Source organism: Pteropus medius, unplaced genomic scaffold (genome assembly GCF_902729225.1).
Source record: "Pteropus medius unplaced genomic scaffold, Ma_sr-lr_union100, whole genome shotgun sequence".
NCBI lineage: Eukaryota > Metazoa > Chordata > Mammalia > Chiroptera > Pteropodidae > Pteropus > Pteropus medius.
Window position 1 is genome coordinate 33504895 of NW_024355205.1, and position 19885 is coordinate 33524779.

Below are 19885 nucleotides of genomic sequence, written 5' to 3' on the forward strand. Positions count from 1 at the left end.
ATAATGGAGTGGAGTATTATGCAGCCATTAACAAGAAGAAAATATGTGCTAAGACGGGAAAATGTCCAAAATATATTAAGTGAAAAAATAAAGTTGCAGAACATTACTCAATGGGCCCCTTTAGGTTTGCTTTTGAGCACACTACATATGTTTATAAAACAAGAGGATTTAGGGAAAGATATTCCAAAATGTACAAGGGGAGGGGGCTTTTACTATTACTTTTGTATCCTATTCTGTGATTTACATATGCATGAGTACACGACGGGCATTCTATGACTATTGCTCCCGTGCATAACTGTGCATTTTAACCATACGACTGCTTTTTAAATCTAGTACTAAAAAATACCGGACAGAAATGAATCAAGACGAGAGCTCCGGACACTATTAACATCGCCCTCCGGCCGCGGAAGGGTCCTCGCCGGGGCCCAGCGCTGCGCCCGCCCTCGGCACGAGAGGCCCCACAACGCACCCGGGGTCCGGCGAGCGAGCGTCACACGTGGAGCCGGGGTGACAGCACGGCTAGCCACACGGTGCCCCCACCAGTCTCCGGACGCAGCCGCGAGCCGCCCTGCAGTTCCCACGCGCCCGGTGCCCGCCGCCCGCAGCCCTCGGACCGGATGGGCCTCACGCGCGCGGCTCACAAACTCCCGGCCTCCGGCCCCTTCGCATCTCCCAGCGCCCCAACAGCGGCTTCCTGTTGACACTCGCTAAATGAACGTCCGCCTAATGCGAGTTTACTGTCCGCGCAGTATAACGCCGGGCCTGGCGGAGGTGTGTGCACCGACCCCGTACTGTTTTTCACACGGATTAAGGTGAGAGCCAAGCCTCACAGCGCCTCGGCTCCCGTTACCTGGGCAACGGGAAGCGACCCCGGCCCAGAACTCTTTCCGGCTCACATCCGCGCCGGCACAGCCGCCAAGATGGCGGCCCCCACGGGGCCCAGGGCACGTGGGGACCCGAGACAGCACCCCAGGTGACCGCGATTCAAAGAGCCGGCCTCAGAGGAAGAGACTGAGCGCCGTCGGGCCCGCCTACGTCTTCACTAACCCAAACCAAGTCTCCCGTCGCCAGGCGGAGCCCTCTCTCCTCCCCGGGCCCACGCCTCGCTCATGCGCAGTGTGTTCCGGATGCGCCAAGGCCGGCAAAACCAGCTGTGGTCTAGGTCCCCGGACCCCGGACCCCGGACCAGGGGCAAGAAAACCTGGTGGCCCACAGGACGTACAGGGAACGTGCGCTCTGTAGAGCCAGCCTGGGAGTCTTTCCTTCCCTAGTAAAGGGGAGGAATTTCCTAGGGTGCCCGTCCTAGGCGGGACGCTGAGGGCAGGCACCCAACCTGCCCTTTGGTTCACCGACCTCCGCTTCACCCCTAGAACCTGCAAGCCCCGGCAGCCAGTCTCCACCCACCCCACTCCTCTTTCTTCTTCTCTTCCCCACCCCTTCCTCCTTCCCTTTGCTCTAGTCTCCCCGCCCCACTACACCCTCTCTGGCCCGTCCCATGTTCGACCTTGCAGAATTGCATATCTTTTAAGTAAACACTCCATCCTGCGTAAGATTGAGCTCAATTTCTGCCCCACCTTGATTATGGGCTTTGCTTAGTGACTTGCATCCAAAGTACAGTTCAGTGTGGAAAGTGGGGACAGTAACTTTAAAGTGGAGAAACCTGGCCAGCACTGCCTTGGCCAGGTGAGGAGTGTTAACATCATCAGTGATGAGTTATGTTGATAGCATGCCTGGGACATAGGAAGGGTACCTCACCCATGTGGTATTCCTCCCCAGAACCCCAGTTCTCTCTTGGGAGAAACATCAAACCCCAAAACACCTGATCAGTACTCCTAAAATCTGTCAAAGGTCATAAAAAACAAACTCAGAATCTCATAAACCAGAGGAAACTAACACGACATGACAGTTAATGTAATGGGATACTCTGAAGGGAATCCTGGAATAGGAAAGGGATATTAGGGGAAAACTAGTAACATCCAAATCAAGGGTAGAGCTTAGTTACTGCTACTGTTCCAATGTTAGTTTCTTAATTGTGACAAATGTAGCATCATAGTAAGATGCTAATAATCGGGAAGTTTGATGAGGGATATACCTGAAATCTCTGAACGACATATGCAAATGTCCTAAAATCTATTCTAAAATTAAGCTGGGAGAGGAAAAGAGGCGCTGGAAATAGATGGTTTCAGATTTGGACCCATGATTCAGTCATGTCATCAAAGCTCAAAACTAATTTTCCACAATACCATCGTTAGGGAGTTGGCTATTCAACTTTTTGTTTCTTTTTGGTCTCATGATTGCTGCAGTTCCAGTCATCACATTCTCACACAAATACATTCAAGACGGGAAGGAAAGGGGCAGATGAAACAAGTGTTTTCCTTTTATGAGGAAGGAAGGTAATGTATACTCCTATTTTCTAGATAGGAATTGACATAGCTTCTCTCCTTGATCAAACTCTAGCCTGGCTCTTCGGAGCCTTTGTCTCAGTGAGGCCTCAACCCCTCACCTATACAATCTACAGATTCAGCACAAATGATTTCCTCCACTCCACACATTAAAAGACTTAAACACTAACATAGTTTCTAACAGCTCAAGGCCACATTCCTAGAATGACCCTAGCCCTCCTTAAGGCGTTCAAGGCTGCCAACAGACTTTACTGTTTGTCCTAGCCTACACTTGATGACAGGCCCTTTACTACCCTTTCTTGGGTCATTTACTAAAAAGTAAATATTTACTTTTTACTAAGAAGTAAATTTGAGAATTGTATAATTCTCAAATTATACAATTTGAGAATCCTTCCTCTTGTGCATTTGAGATATTATGTATCTCCTTTGAAATGTAATCATCAGAAAGGATAGGGCCTCTGTCCCTTAGTCTCTGTGTAGCCAGTAGAGCTGGTCTAATCGGCATTTACGCTGACTAGCCCTTGGGAATTTTTCACTGTCCTGACTCTACTCAAGCACCTCTGTTTCCCCTCCCTACTCTGTAAAATGCCTAGTCACCTCTGTATAAATCCAAGTTGAGTTCAGTTTGTGTTGGACCTTTATCCCTATTGCAATAGTATATTACTGATTAAAATCTATCCTTACCACTTTAGCATTTGGCTTTATCTCTGACAGAATTAAGTAAATTGTTTGAAGTTACCTATCTACTAGATAACTCAACCACAATTTGATTCCCCGACTCAAAGTCTGTGCTCTACCCCTAAAGGAAGACTTATTGAACACCCTAAGCAAGCATAAAGTATAAGAAGAAAAGCCAGCTGTCAAGTCGATTTCTGTCAAAGTAAATAATTGTGGGCAAGGGAAGACCCTGAGAGCCTAATAACATAATTTAACAATATTGTTTTCCAACATCTTTTATTTTAAAGACCCCATGAAACTATACTTTAGACAAATAACTGCTTCAAACCAGTGGGTAGTAAAGATGTGAGTTTATTCCACAAGTTAATAGATGTGATAAAATTCTTTCTCCATACAGCAGCCAGGATGATCTCAGACTTGACTCTCCCAACTTAAGGAGGACCTTCCAAGTTAGCCATTAGCAATAATAACAGAGATCTTTTTTTTTTTTTTTTTGCAAATCACCCTTCAACCCCTTCGCCCTTGTCTCACCAGGCTCAACCCCCAACTTTGACAGAGGAAAATAATACAGAATCATCTAAATAGAATTTAATTCACTGGCTTTAAATTAACATGCTTTTCAGAACAAATTTTCAAAAAGCTTCCCATAGTCAAATCTGTCAGCCCTTCCCTTCACGAGCCTTCCCTGTTCCTACGCTTACAACGTCGTTTTGCCATACTAAAAAATATAAATTTTACTTATATTTTTTATACTCATTTTATGGTTTTATCTATAAAACCGTACATTTAAAAAGTGAGAAAGCACTTTTTCCTCTCTTTAGAAATTAACTGGCGTACATTATATCTCTCTTTTTTCTTTCCAATCATTGCTCCCTTTTCCCAGTACCATTTTTGGAATAATTCCTTCTTTCCCCCATTTATTGTCAATGCCACTTATCTCATGTGCTAAATTCTTATTGCTACATGATCTTTTATACCTGTATTTTCTGGAACATCCTATCCCACTGACCTATCAATTCTTGTGTTGATACCAGTACCAAAATGAGAAATTAGGTTGAGAATCATGATTCATGGCCATCTTAGAATTTGCCTTTTGAAACAGCAGGCCCCTCCCCATGCCCAGAGTTCCCCCAGCACCTTGCACTATCACCCAGTGGCCCTGCTAGTGAATTTAATGCATCCCGCTTTCTCCTCACACAGGCTGTCCAGCTATAGAAGTAGATAGCAGTGTGGAGATAGGCCAGCAAGTGACAGATGAAGCATATACTTGGATAAGAGAGAACATCCAAAACAAGGTTCTTAAATTATTCTCAATGGAAGAAAAAAAATCCTAAAAGGTTACATACTGGAAGACTCCATCTATGTCATATTTTGAAACAGTAAAATTTTTAGAAATGAACGGATTAGTGGTTGCTAGGAGATCGGGTTATGGGGAGGAGGAGGGCAAGAGAGACATGTCTGGTTACAAAAGAGCAGCAGGAAAGATACTCATGCTGATGGAAATGTTTTATATCTTGACTATAGTGGTGGATATACAAATACACACACACAGTACAAGTAAAACTGAAGAAATCTGAATATGATTGGTGGATGGATTGTCAATATCCTGATTGTGATATTGTACTATAGTTTTGCAAAATGTCACCATTAAGAAAAACTGGGTGAAGTATAAGGAATCTCTACTATTTCTTACTACCTAATGAATCTACAAGTATCTCAATAAAAGCTTTAGCCAAAAAAAGCAAAGGTCTTCTCTGATTGTCAGTTTTGGTTTTTTTTTTTTTTTTTTTTTTTTTTTTTGCAACTGATCAGAAACTCACCTTGAAATTGCAACATGATTGGATTCCACCTAAAACATGCTTTTCAATTGAGCTGTCTCCCTTGATGAAAATATCGTATATCTGCACTATCCAATACAGTGGCCACTAACACACATGACTACTGAGCACTGAAAATGTGGCTAGCGCAACTAAAGAACTGAATTTTAAATCATATTATTTTCATTAAGTTGATATTTAAATGGCCACTTGTGGCCAGCATCTGCCATAAGAAACAACACAGAAATGAAATGACTTTATAGTAACCTATTCCTCTGTTTTAAGTACTAGTTTAAGGAAGAAAATTCATTTCCACTCACTGAACTAATTGATGAACTTTCTGTGAATCTATTTCCTCACTTTAAAATGGGGATAAGATACATCCTGAAAGGTTATTTTGAGTGTGAGAAAAGACTGCAAAGCCCCTTTGCACCTGTACTATGGAGGACCTGGTTACAGGTAACTTCCTGACCTAGCAAGTATCCAGGGAGGTGACCCTGTGATGATTTAGTAAATATTTCCCACTATTATGTGAAAACCAGCCAAGGATAAGACAGCAGCTTTGCTTTCACATACTTAAGGGGCAAATCGACACACACTTGATGCCTTGCCATGTTCCACAACGCCAGTTCCAAAGACTTCAATTCGAACTACATTTTTTTAAAACACCGGGGAGGCAGCGGGGGATCTTTACAAAAGCCTCATTTCTTCGAGCGCAACTGTGAATGCTTGATTAGGGGAATACGAGGAAAAACCCTGGAGAACCAAGGATAAGGGTTCCGATTAAGTATAGTCATGGCGCTTTGCTGTCCTTTCTCACACTGAAACTCGCTTGTCAGGATGCATCTTATCCCCATTTTAAAGTGAAGAAATGGATTCGCAGGACTAATCAGAATGATTCTCTGCTGACCAGCGGACAGCCGCCAGGAGCCAAGAGCCTTAGCCTTCGGCTGGCCTGTTTACCAACCCTGCGGCGGCGCCCTTCTTTGCATTCTCAACGCCCCCAGAAAGCCAAGCCCCAACGAGCGGGGACTGCGCCTGCGCACTCCGCAACACGGCCGCGGGCGCGCCTCCTCCCTGTGCTAACTGTGTGCGCCCCAGCCGCGCGCAGCTACTCGCGTCCGAGCCTCGCGCAAGCTCTCGTGTGTGCGGTGTCGTTTGGCATCCACCTACCCATCCGCTCTCCGTGCAAGTATCCCGCGCGTCTGCCACCCAGTCATGTCGTCCGGCAGCCGCGTTGCGCTGGTGACCGGCGCCAACAAGGGCATCGGCCTTGCCATTGTGCGCGACCTGTGCCGGCAGTTCTCCGGGGACGTGGTGCTCACAGCGCGGGACGCGGCGCGGGGCCAGGCGGCCGTGCAGCAGCTGCAGGCCGAGGGCCTGAGTCCGCGCTTCCACCAGCTGGACATCGACGACCTGCAGAGCATCCGCGCCCTGCGCGACTTTCTGCGCAAGGAGTACGGGGGCCTGGACGTGCTGGTCAACAACGCCGGCATCGCCTTCAAGTGTAAGGGGTTGGTTGGGTGGTCGCAGGGGAGGAGTAGTCTGGAACACCTCCAGCCAGGGTGGGCTGTTTCTATCGGGGATTCACCGCAGTGGGGCTCCTCGCTTCTGGGATGCTGGATGCCTCCCTACGGAAGTTAGGAGAAGTCAAAGTACAGGAGAAATTGAGTTGCTTTTCACCCAAACGGACTTTTGTGTTTCCTTGGCTTGGACTTCTGGGATTCTTTAACAGGTGGTCACAGTTTCTCTCGGTTTGGACTTCAGGGCAATTAGGTTAATTCTGAATGGATTTTTAAGTAAGAAAATTGCTCAGACTGGTTCACGGCGGTCGCACTGCACCTCCTTCACCCAGCCTCCCCCAGTGATACCATCTTACATTATAGTACATCAAAAGAGGAAACTGTCATTGGAACAATACTGTTAACTAGAGCCACTTTTACACAAAATTCACCAGATTTCACATGTGCTATTTTTTGTATCATTCTATGGAATTTTACCACAAGTGACCACTATTTATTAACTCTTAACTCTCCTTCTCCCCCAAAAGTTAAGGATCCCACACCGTTTCATATACAAGCAGAAGTGACAATGAAAACAAACTTTTTTGGTACCCGAGATGTCTCCACGGAACTACTGCCTCTCATGAAACCCCAAGGTGAGTCGAAGGAGCCCACGCTGTAGTGTTTCTGGCACCATCTGTCCCTGCCTGCTTCTGGTCACACCTTCAGGCCCCTGCTACCTCTCCCTGCTCAGCTACACTGGCCTTGTGGCGTCTGGGCCAAGTGCCTGCCCTTCAGCCTAAGGACTCTGCACACTCTTCCAGCAGTCATCAGTGCTCTCCGACCTGCTAGTCTTTGCACAACTGGCTCTTATCCTTCATTCAGAAGTCTCCTCAGAGAGACCAGTAATTGCTCCTTTCCCTCACCCGTTGGAGTTCCCTGAGGGTTCCGTGCCTGACCCTCCCTCCTATCTGTTCCTCTCTGAATGGTCTCGCTCAGGCTAGTGGAGCCTTCATTACCACGAAGTAATGAGGCACCCCTAAAATCTTTTTCTGTTTCTGATCATGTGCTACTGATACAGTGTATTACATTAATTGGTTTCTAGATGCTAAACCAACCGTACGTATCTGGTCTTTACAAGTTCAGGAGGTCCTCAAAACCACCCTCAGGTTCAGTAATTACTAGAAGGACTTCAAACTCAGCAAAGCCATTCTACTCAAAGTTACAGCGTATTACAGGAAATGGAGACTGATTCAAATCAACAGTGGGAAATGTCTCATAGGACAAGGTCCGGGAAAGACCAGGCATGGAGTCTCCTGTTGTCCTCTCCCAATGGCGTCCTGCAGACAGCATGTATTTCCTCCAGCCACCATGTGTGTACCGCCAACCAGGGAAGCTCACCTAAGCCATGATGTTTGGTGTTTTTGTTGGGGGTTGCTCACACAGTCATGGCTCATTGTCCTCTTGGCTGACCCTCTAGAGGTCCAGCTGATACCAGATAGCCTCACCATAATCACATTGTTAACTTAGATTATGTAGCCCGTCCCTACCCACCCCAGTAAATAAGAATAGTCTTATTAGACAGGACATTCCAAGGGTTTAAAGATTAACTCCCAGCATCCCTGGGCAAAAGGCCAAACCTTCCTTTGGCCAAGCTTAATCTTTTGTTTTTATAGGCTGTCCCTTGAACCTTTGCCAAGGCTTTCTTCTAGCAAAAGGATCATTCGCATATAAACTTAGTATAGAATTTATGTAGCAGATACAGCTAAAGTACCAGAAATACGCCTAATAGTTGGGGGAGCCAGTGTGGGGGTTAGGATAGATTTAAAGAAACATAATTCATCCTATAAAGCTGCTACATAAATTTTCCTGTCTTGGTACTAATTTGATTTTCCCTTTGATCAACTGCTGTTTATACTTTATTGAGCATAGAACTATTTGTGCAGAACGACTTAATATTCTTAAGAAATAAAATGAGGCATATTCAAAAATTATGAGTTTATTTGAGAAAAAAATCCATTTGAATCGGGAAGTGCCAAGCTGGAAGTGATTAGGAATGCTTCACCAGCAGGTGCTTCGGAAGAGACTATTAAAGAGAAAAGGCAGAAGCAAAGTAAGGAAATTATTGATTGGTTACAGCTTCAGGCCTCGTTGGCTGTTTGGGACTGGTGGTCCTTAGGTTTCAGTTTTGTAACCTTGAGGCATTTACAGGCTTAGATTTTGTTTTGCTTACGTAGACACCATGATATTAGAGCCACTACAGTCCAATGGCTTCCTTATTGCATTAATTTAATAATACAGAAATTAGCCGATGGCTAGCTAAATCCAATTCTTCATCAGGCTGGTCATTTTCCATCAGTATTACATCCTGAGGAGACTTTGACTCAATCTTCCAATACATTTGATTGTCAGTGTCAGTAGCAACATGTAACTCATTCGCATCTGGTAATTGAATATTACCAACAAGGCTAGTGTGAAGCCATATCACAGTACAGTTGTTCATGGAAACTGAATGATAAAAATCGAGATGGTGGCATATTCCTAGAGTCATTAACAGTCAGTTCAGTTCATAACCATTTCATACGGCAGTATCTCCCAGAACCATGCGACTTGGGTTCGAAGGCTCCACCCGATTTTGTCAGGTCCCAAAAGCAGGCAGGAGTGCTGATGGTGACACGTGGCTTTACCTTTTCAAGCATCCGGTGTCGTCTAGCTCAGAGACGATGCCATCTCTTGCTCTGAGCCTCGGGAAGCACCAATGTAATATTGGATTTCTCTTGTTGCATAACTCGTTTATTTATTCCTTTACCCTCAGCTGCCATTCCTGCTTCTCCCCATACTTTTTCATCTTTCGGAGGGACATCAAGTTCAGCCATTGTGCTGATCCTGATTGCTGCCAGGGATTCTAGTCTAACGAGTGCCTTCCCTTCAGCCCCCTCCCGTCCCTACAGGACAGGGTTGCTTAGGTCCAGAACTGGTGGGCTAGCTCAAGGCAGCAGCATGGCTGCATTCGCTGCCACTCCAGTCTGGCCAGACGGGATGAAGGTACAGTCTACTCCACAGGCCCTTAGGGATTCTGACTTAAAGGTGTAAAACTATAGTTATGGCTTCCTGCTTAGGGATTATAGCTGCTTCCCATATCCACGGTTGCAGCCCTGGTCCTGGGAACCACTGTATCAAGTATGAAAAAAGAAAGTTGAGGTGATGTGGGGAAGAATTGTGCAGTCACCGCAGCATCCTCCTGAGCCCCTCTTTCCCCGATCCCCCAAGAAGCAGAAGAATCTACCCAGTGGAGAATCTCCCTCGGACCCCTCATGATGAGTGTGAGCACGTGCTCGTGAACGCGTGTGAGTCAGCCCTTCATACCTTTATCTCATATTTGAGACGACCATTGTTTCGATTGCCTGTTCTGCTCTGCATCGAACCACTACTCAGGATGAAGGCGTGTGGTTCGGTCTGCAGAAATGGAGCTCGTCAGACCACTTCGGTGTCTTCTGATGCAGTCTCGCTGTACTACTTGAACAGTGGCATTGACCTCGGGGTGTGCACCACGTGGTCCAGAGACTGTGTCATCTCCGGGGCTACCGCCTTCAAGCCAGCTTGCCAGCTTTGGGCAGGGCCTCCCCGTCGGGGCGTCTCCCATAACCATCTGCAGTCTTTGTCTCTCGTCCTGGCAAATAGAAAGGGCCTTGGTATTTTGTGCCCCAGGGGGCAGAAGAGTCATGTGTCAGCAGTTGTCCCACCTCTGCATCTCTGTAGCTCCCCATTTCCACTTATCTCAGGGACCCAGATGGCCGCTTCAGACAAGCACACCAGCGTATCCACTTGCTGGTTCCAGTCCTGCAGTGGTTCTTCTGATGGACTTTAACATGTCCTCTGATAACTTGCTCCCTAAACTCCCACATGACTTCCAGAGGGCCATGCCTTGTGTGGGCATCCCTTAGTCATTGCTCCCAAGTTGATAAAAACCCAAATACAGAGAAAACAGGCAATTCAGCCCACCGAACTGGGTTTATTATCTTCTTCAATCAAGGTGGCAGCCTTCCAAACCAGATGCTCTGTATTTACGTTGGAACTGCTGTGCACCAGACACCAGCCAGCTTTATTGATCTTTATTGATCAATAGACAGTTGTTCATAGAGCACTACACACCTGACTATAAGATCCTCAGGTGTAAGTTGTCAAAAATGGCCTTGGGACAAAGAAGCTGCCTACTCCTGAATGCAATGAGAACCTCCTTTCAACCCCCTTACCATGTTCCTGTATAAACCATTTTCATTCTCTTATGAAACTTCTGGGTCCCTCCCTCCCTATTCAAACATTTTTCTGACATCATCTGAGAGATAATTACCCATCTGACAGGTTTCAGGCTTGTTTCATGTCCTTCACCCAAGAGGCAGTTTTCATTAATGCTCCCAGCAAACCAGTAATTGTTTCTCAGACGGAAATTTCCGAGTCCAGAATCCAGCAAATTTGGCTGTTGTCATTCTTGTGTGTGCCTTTCTGAGTAACCATTTCTGTTGTGTTTTAGGCAGAGTGGTGAATGTGTCCAGCAGCGTAAGCCTCATTGCTCTCAAGAGCTGCAGCCCAGAGCTGCAGCAGCAGTTTAGAAGCGAGACCATCAGTGAGGAGGAGCTGGTGGGGCTCATGAACAAGTTCGTGGAAGATACGAAGAACGGCGTGCACCAGGAGGCGGGCTGGCCTACTAACGCCTACGGAGTGACGAAAATCGGTGTCACGGTCCTGTCCAGAATCCAGGCCAGGAACCTGAGCACGCAGAGGAAAGGGGACAAGATCCTCCTGAATGCCTGCTGTCCAGGGTGGGTGAGAACTGACATGGCGGGATCCAGAGCCCCCAAAAGCCCGGAGGAAGGCGCAGAAACCCCCGTGTACTTGGCCCTTTTGCCCTCGGATGCTACAGAGCCTCATGGGCAGTTTGTTAGGGAGAAAAAAGTTGAACAGTGGTGAGTGAGCTCAACCCATAGAGCTCCATCCATAGGCCCCATGTTGTACCCGTCCTGATTTGATCCAAAGTGTGTTTAACACAGTCAAAACTATCCCTACCAAGGATTCACTTTGAATTGTCTACCAATTCTATGAAGCCTTTTGTAATTTGTGATGTTTATGCAGTTCTCTGTGATATTCTATAGGGAGAACACATGTGTTAGTGCTGATAATAACGAATTAAAATCGATAGAGGAATAAATGGTCCTTTTGTTTTCTGTAGATTGAAAAGATGTGTAGGTATAGTTTTGGGCATCCTGCTTGGTGTTCTGGAGCTTCCAGGATCTGTACTTTGATGTCTGACATTCATTTGGGGAAATTTTCAGCCTTTATTGTTTCAAATATTTCTTTTCTTTTCCTTCTGGTATTACCATTCTGTGTATTTTACATTAACGTTGCTCCACCATTCTTGGATATTCTAGCGTGTTTTCATTTCAGTCTTTTTTTTCTCTCTGCTTTTCAGTGTTGTAGGTTTCTATCGAGATAATCTCAAGCTCAGTGATTCTTTCCTCGTCTGTGTCTAGTCTACTAATGAACCCATCAAAGGCAGTCTTCATTTCCGATTCAGTGTTTCCTCTCTAGCATTTCTTTTCAGTTCTTAGAATTTCTATCTCTCCACTTACATTGACCATCTGTTCTTGCATGCTGTCTATATTGTTCATTAAAGCCTTTAGCAGATTAATCATGGTTTTAAATTTCCAATCTGGCAAATCTGACATCCCTGCCATGTCTGAGTCTGGTTCTGATGTTTGCTCTGTCTCTTCAAACTTCGTTTTGTCTTTTAGAACATCTTTTAATTTTTTCTTGATAGCCAGGCATGATGTACTGGGTAAAAGCAGTGGTTGTAAATAATGTTAGTAACGTGGTGAGGTGTGGGAGATGGGCATGTTCTGTCATGCTAGCTTAGGTCTCAGTCTGTGGACTATGAGTTTCACATAAGCTTCTCAGTCCTACCTCCCCACCAGATGAGACAGGATGGCTAGAATGGGCTGTGTATTTCTCTTCCCTCTGGTTGGTTAGTCTCTGATAAAACCCCAAGAGATTAGGCTCTGGTTTCATTTCTCCTGATTTCAGAACATATTCTTTTCTGCTCCACCTGCCAGAAGCACAAGGGAATTTTCCCACTGATATTCACTCTGAGAACCTGGTAGAGCTCAAGGAAGTAAAACTCAAAAAAAGCATGAAAGGGCCCCTTCATGGCAGGGTCCCCCTGGAGTTGCTGTGTCTCAGACTTGTCCACACTGGGCCTCCAGCAATTCCTCACTCACAGTTCAGATTTCTTCACCCCCGCACTGGTTCCCTTGGAGGTTTCAATTCATAGAGCTCAGCTCCAGTAAGTCGATTCCTCTGTATTAGCTGGTCAGTCTCTCCATTTTGGGAAGCAGTTTTCTCTGTGACCTCACTTCCGTTACAGATCTTAGAAGAGTTTTGATTTTATCCATTTTTTTTTTCAGCTTTTTACTTGTTAAGATCATGTGTCCACTTTCAAACGTCTTACATGCCAGACCAGAAACCGGAGGTCCTCCAACCAGGCCATGTAAGAGACAGAATGTCTATACAAATAGGCAATGGCCAGACCCTATGAATGTTTCTGACCATCTTTTTCTAGTGTATCATTCCCATCAGGGAAGTACTGCTCTGATTGTCCACAAAAACGATGAGTAAATACTTCCCCCAGGTAGAATGCCCAGATAATCACATCTGAGTTGGAATTTCTGTCATCGGTAATATACAGATTGGGGTCTCTACGGATAAGCCTCAGAATACTGTTTCTAATGTGCATGAGGTATTAGCCTGGGGCAAATAGGACAAGATATCCTGGCTACAAATGAGGTAGTATCTGGTGGGGGAACACAGAAAGACAGGGAAAAGGCATTGTTTACTACACAAGGTCAGAACCAGGCCTCTCATTAGCTGGATTAATGTGAATCTCTTTAATCCAAATATAGGGTGAAGAGGTAACTACAACCCCTGAAGGTCGTTGATCTCAAATTTGGACTTACCTAGGGTCTGGTCACTAAACCGTAATAATTGTTTCTTTTTCTGGGAGAGAGGGACGGTAGCAAGGTCACAGATTCTTTAAAGTCATTTGTCCACGTAGGCGTAAGAGGGAAACACCACTGGTTGTAATTCAGTGTGGTCCCGTTTGACGTGACTGGGGTTGCCCAGTGGTTCGTTACCATGGGGTCTAGCCGTGAATGCCATGCGCAGCAGTCACTAAGGGTAAAGGTGGTGGCCATGTGGATGGAATTACAATGACTGTGTTCTGGCCTAACAATTAGAACAAGGAGGGAAGAAAAGAGAAGAGGACATTTATCATAGACGACGACCAAGGGCCTATAGAAAATGAGAATGATTATAGGTAAACAGATTTTTTAAAAAATTAAAGAAGAGAGCCTCTCACTGAGGACTGTCAATCCGTAAAGGAGTGTAATCTCAGAAAAATTTGGTGCCCATGGATGGAATATCTAGCTAAACTGAGAAATCCACACAATAGCCATTTTGTGAAGTGCTTAGGATAAATTTGGATAATATTTATCAAAAGAAAGTATTTTAGATAGCCCATACCATATATAATAGACTGGTGGCAAAATTATGACTTTCAGCAAAAGCATCAGTATAAAAATATCTAACATTTGGAGGAGACAGTGTGAGCTAAAAATACATTTGAAAATAAACAATCCATCCTTTATAGCCATTACATACATTTTTATAGTTTTGTACTAATTTGACCACTCGTTTTTTATTCCCCACTTGATCAACCGTTGTTTGTACCTTATGATAAACTTGTGCAGAATTATTTAGTATAGAAATCAGCTAATGGTTAGCAAAATCTAGTTCTTCCTTAGGCCAGTCATTTTCCATTGGTATTAATCCTGAGAAGCCTTTAACCTACTCTCCCAATACATTTGATCGTCAATATCAGAATTATCATAACTTATTTTCATAAGGCGATTGAATCTTTTCAACAATACCAGTGTTACAACATATCACAGTTCAATTCCATTTTGGAACAAATAAGTAAGAATTCTAAAGGTACTTGTGATACCTTCCCAACAGAATTGATCTTGCCTATATACTAGAGATTACTGCAGACAGGCACCATTTCAACTGGCCATGGTTTGGTTATTTCTGGGTTCCAAGTCAGTTAGGAACAAAGCCGATCACCCCGTCTCAGTTCACAGGCTTGTACTGAGACTAGTTTTCCTTGGTATTGCTGGAGAGCAGGGCTCACCCCCCTCCTATAGGACATGGATGGTATTCCGTACAGTTTCGATTGCTAACTGTACTACAAGATGTGTCCTTTCGTGATCTGTGCTCAGGGCAAGGGAAGTCATATTTCATTGATGTGCATTACAAGTGCCCCCATAGAACCGAAAGTTTATAAGTTCATAAGATCCCCAGAGGTGTACTTATTGAGCCTCCTTCAGCAGATAGGCAAAAGCCACTGCCAATGGTCACTTTGGCCTCCACCTGTATTAAGATAGTCAAGAGCCCCTGTTGGGTCATGATACAATCCCATTCCCAATGCTGCATTCTCGAATTATACAGCATTATTTGGTGAGCCTGACCCTCTTCACTAAAGGCTCATCACCTTTCCAGGCTGACACCCATACTTTGCCTTCCTTCTAGAAGAGAATGCCTTCTAATTTACTTATCTCTGCAGAAGCCAGGAGTAGAGGTGGTGTTATCTAGGAAAGACCTGTAGAAAACTGTCTTTTCCAATGGTGGGGCTTCCCGTGACATATATGGGAGACACACAAGGTTTTTGACAATGTTATGTCAGTATAAATACTGTCAGATTGGACAGAAGGGGACAAAGACAGGACAAAATTAAAAAGAAGGCTACCGGACTCCCCAAATTCTAGAGTCGTGAAATAGGCTAATAAAACTACTCAGCTGCAAACATATGCTGCTCTTTAGGGACAAGAAAGGATAACTCTGAAGGCCGAGCCTTAGGCCCAGAGGCTGAAACCACAGGCATGGAGATGAGAGCCATCTACACGGTGTACAGGCAGAGGACAGAGCAGTGTCACTAGAAGCAGTGGCCTAAGAAGGCGGAGTCTCAAGCCGCAGGGGATTACTCTCACAGGCCTTAAAATTTAATGGAATTTTCCCTGTTGGATTCCAAAATTGCTTGGGACCAGTGACTCCTCCCTATCTTCCATATTCTCCCTTCTGGAATGGAAATGTCTGTAACCATTATCCTACACTGTCCCACTATTACACGTTGGAAACAGATAACTTGCTTTCTACTTTCACAGGTCCACAAATGCAGAAAAGTTTTGTTGCAGAATGAATCCTACCCAGAGCTTTACTCATACCTGATTTAGATAAGTTTTGAAACTTTTTTGTTTTCTGTTGAAATGGCCATTATAAAGATAGCAACATACTCAATAAAAGAACAACTTCGAGGTGAAAGAAATTCTCTGGCTTAAACATCATACCAAATAGGTAGCTCTTACTGAAATCGTGGTTCTTACGGTTTCTCAAAGCCAAATATCAAGAATGGCTCAATGAAGCCAACAGAGCAAATGTCAGAAAGTGGCTCTGAAACTGGAAAAAAATATCTCAGGAAAGATCTGGATGAAGATGGAAAGAGAAAGACCTCTAGTGCCAGAAGACCTCGAAATGAACCCTGGGAGACCTTTACCAGAAGTTAGCTACTGTCCTTGGTCAGTGTTGGTGGGGAATCTTTACTAAAGGATGTTTCTGGTGCATGCTCACCCTCACCTGTTACTGACAGAATACGGGACACGAACAAAAGCCCAGGTTTTAGCACCCCATGGAGCATTCCCAAATTACTGCCTTCAATAGATTTTGGATGCATTTTGGTCACGTTTTATTTATTCTTGAGATTACTAGAGTGTTTTCCTGGCAAAAGCTACAGCTCGTACAATAGCTAAATGACAGCTTCATTTCATGTTTCTTACTTGGGGAATCCCAGCCTACCTCTTCCCTAATAGGAAAATCCATGTCGCTGGAATTGTCATTAAAGAACTCTGCAAAGCCTTGCCATTCAAAAATGTGTGGCTTTGACCATCTTCAATCCCAAGGAAAAGTCAAGAGGATAAATTGTATTTTACTGTTAAGGAGAGGAAAAATCTCTGAGACCCTTGAGCTTCTATAACAAATGGTTGCCAATGACCTTAATATCCATGAGATCAACTGCTTCTTGGGTTCATCAACTCACTCTTCATGTGTCTGAGAATATCACCCAACATCCCAGACTACATCCTCTTACAGGCAATTATAGCTGAAAGAGAATAATGTGACATATTTAGTCTTATCAACAGATACTGGCAGCGTTTCCTCAAGATTTTCCCAATCATTGCCTGTATGACCTCAAACCTGGAAACCTGGTCCTCTAGAAGGGACAACAGAGAAAGGTAGCTCCCAAATCTGATGCAAGGGACTCTTCTCAGATTCTACTGACCACCTCACTGTGATCAGATCACAAAGGATTGATCCTTAGATTCGCACTGCCCAGTCAAAAAGACATAAAGCTACTTTACACCAATGAAAAGCCATTGAAGTTCTCGATCTAAAGATTCTTATAAGTGCTTCAGAAACTGACAATCTTAGGGTGGGGACCACTAATCTATAACTTCACGTCAATGAAAAGGAAACCGTTTCCACCCAAGACATGAGAACTAGATCACAAATGCCTGGAACACTGATTGACGTAAATGTCTTCACATGTTTGGTTATTTCTTTGCCTAGCTCTTTTTTCTCTCTCTGCTGGTTTAAGGTTTCGGATGGTGAATAGCTTTTTTCTACCTCCTAATGATGGTACCCATTTGGACCCCTATTCTTAGCACTGTTTTTTGCACCCCTGGTCACCCCATGGCTCTAATGTACAATTCAACCAACCATTGGGTTTGTCACCACCTTCTTTTGAATGACACCCAGTCTCCTTAGTGAATCAGTTGATTTCTAGGTGATAGAATTTAACTCCTGTGTGATTTTAAATATGGCGAATATTATAACAAGACAGATAGCCAAAAACCCAAGACCTTCTCTCAAGTTACACACAAAAACATGAGAATTTTCTCTCCATTAAAACGATGCCTGGGTATCTTTCATACAAATTAGTACTTCAATGAGACTTACAAGTAGGGCTTGGTACCAAAACCGGGTGCTCTTAATGCTGTGACCAGTGTGAAATTCTCCATACGGTGTCATAGTCACTCAACAGAGCTATGTTTTCCTGAGGAGCTATAATATTTAGCTAAAAACAAAAACAAACACACAAAGAACGAATAGAGCTTGGTAAGAGATTAAGTGGTAAGAGACTAATTTGCAAGCGGAGGATTCCTCTCATCAGATCCTACAAAAAAAGCCTCCCCGACTATGGAGCTACCTGCTGATCACTACTGTATATCTCACTGTTTGGCGCTCAGCTGCGCTTGGGTCAAAGCTGTAGGACACAATACCTGATGAAGGTATTTTCCTCCATAGTGTTTATAGCCAATGATTCTGGGATAAGGAGTATAAAAATGAGGGAGTGGTTTTCTCAAGTTGCATATTCCCTTACTTTACTTTCCCCAATCTCTAACACGGTCATCTATGCAACTCAAAACTCAGAAGCACAGCTGCAGCAAGCTGCTGTCAGTAACGGGGGCACACTACATCTCCCAGTAGTACTAGAGAAAAGAAACGCATTGAAACCACTGCATTATAAATCAGTGCAAAACCATGAAAGTTGGAGATATGACAATAAGTTAATATAACCAATTTTTTAAAACTATGCCTTCAAGGAGTACCTCTCCAAGTCATTGATTCCATCTCTCTTTCCCATGTGATATTACCTGCTTCCTGGGTGGGTGAGAATTTGTATGTGTGTGTGGGGTGCAGGGGGCGGGTTGGGGAGAGACACAAGGGAAACACGTAGGAAAGAAATACCGAAGAGTCACTGGAGGTGGGGCGAGGCAGCATAGCAGTGTGGGGCCGGGACCCCCATCACTGTGCACATTACTGGTGCTGGTTCCCACCCCAACCCCATGACCACTCTCAACGTCCCTAAAGCACTGCTGTGTTTCATGCACATACACTCCTAGCGGAAAGCCTAGGTCCAGCTTGGGGGTCCACCAGCAGTCATGCCCTCTCGATTACTTCCTCCAACAGAAAGCTGTGAGAATTCTCCACCCCTTGGAATCATTAACCTATGCCTCCAAGACGAGAAGGATGACCACGCACGGGGAAACCAACTTAGTGTTCGAGTTTCAAACAGAAGACACGAAGCCAGGAGGCAGCTGCAGGAACACAGATACCGTGGGATTCATGGTGCTAATTTGGGAGAACACAGCTCTGAACCCAGCTTATGGAGTCCGCCTACGGACGTGGACCCCCGTTTGCTACAAGGTGCAGAAAACCTGACAAGGGCAATTACGGAACTCTCGATGCTTTTGACCGATATGAACTGAAGTTCCAAAACAATATTCTAGGCTCCGAAGGAGTCCTGACCCAGCCTGTTGCCATTTGGGTCCCAAGAAAGTCATGGTTATGGCACTGCAGTTGGGAAAGAGTAACCTCATCCTCTGAATCAGAGGCCTCTGCCCACCACTCTAGTCTTATGTGCTCCCACTCAGGGTCTTCAGCGTGGACAACCCAACAGCAGAATCCGGGTGGTCAGGTCTGAATCCTGAGAGTCACTTCACGTCAGTGCTGTCAAGACCAGCATTGGTCTCATCCTCTCAAGTAATTGTCCCTCCCAAGAAGCTCCCCACCCAGTGACTTGCTAGCGGAGCTCATCACCTGCCAGCTTCGGCTGGAGCAAGAAGTCTTAGATTTCCCAGCATGGGGCACCTCACCACAGAACAAAGTTCGCTGCTGCTTTGGGCTAGCTCCTCGACCCCGTCAAGATTCACAGGCTGACCTGAGCACGAAGATGACTCTTCCGACAGCTGCTTCCCCATGGACCAGAGGCACTGAGGGGTCTTTCTGCCCAGGCCTCCACGCCAACCAGCCTCATGTTTTTAGCACTCGCTGGAGATCAGGGTCTGCAGTGCCCAGGAGATTCTAGAGATAAAATCCAGAAATAAAATCTGAGTCCCAACTTGCCGGCCTTCGCAAAGGGTCCCTCGGGCCGCTCCAACTCTCTCACAGGCACAGTCAGGATCTCTAAGCCCACGACCAGCAGTAGGAGCCTCTGCCCACTGCACCGCTCCAGCCTCGTTTGCACCAGGCCGTGACCATCCCGGGCACAGTGGCCTTCGCAGTCAGAGGCAGCCCCTTTCATCTCTCCTCGGATTCCTCCCGGGTCACATTTCTTCAAGCTCTCTGTGCCGCTGGCTGGGACTCTGTGTTCTGACGGCCCAAGGAGCTGGCCACCCACCAGGGCTTTGCTCCCATACCCCGCTGGCAGCAGGACCAGAACCGTTTTCACAGCTTCTCCAATATCACTTTGTGTTCCGGCTCCGGGGTGCCTGGAAGCCCAGCCTACCCTCCCCATGAACCAGCTTAAGGAGGGGGCAGGTAA

General features: G+C 45.4%; 2 protein-coding genes across 8 annotated transcripts in view; one reads left to right on the top strand and one right to left on the bottom strand.

Annotated features, from left to right (window-relative positions):
• SETD4 (SET domain containing 4) overlaps window positions 1-1388 on the bottom strand; it is a 36970-nt gene extending 35582 nt beyond the window's left edge. Inside the window, exon 1 of one of the 7 annotated variants that reach the window (XM_039858073.1) lies at window positions 1354-1388. The gene's annotated coding sequence lies outside the window, so the exon portion shown is untranslated. Of the gene's footprint in view, window positions 1-469; window positions 1103-1222 lie in introns of those variants that run through there. The other 6 variants (XM_039858072.1, XM_039858074.1, XM_039858070.1 and 3 more) reach the window with 6 other exon arrangements.
• Window positions 1389-5952: 4564 nt separating this feature from the next.
• LOC120598927 (carbonyl reductase [NADPH] 1) lies at window positions 5953-11605 on the top strand. Its single transcript, XM_039858077.1, has 3 exons — window positions 5953-6404; window positions 6948-7055; window positions 10931-11605. Exons 1-3 carry the CDS (start codon window positions 6116-6118, stop codon window positions 11365-11367), a joined length of 834 nt encoding a protein of 277 aa, XP_039714011.1. The 5' UTR covers window positions 5953-6115; the 3' UTR covers window positions 11368-11605.
• Window positions 11606-19885: the final 8280 nt, after the last annotated feature.

Excerpts from the sequence above, each read along its gene's own strand:
- LOC120598927 (XM_039858077.1), top strand. The coding sequence starts at position 6,116 with ATGTCGTCCGGCAGCCGCGTTGCGCTGGTGACCGGCGCCAACAAGGGC. Across the intron at positions 6,405-6,947 it reads CGCCGGCATCGCCTTCAAGT|TTAAGGATCCCACACCGTTT; the intron begins GTAAGGGGTTGG and ends CTCCCCCAAAAG. Across the intron at positions 7,056-10,930 it reads GCCTCTCATGAAACCCCAAG|GCAGAGTGGTGAATGTGTCC; the intron begins GTGAGTCGAAGG and ends GTTGTGTTTTAG.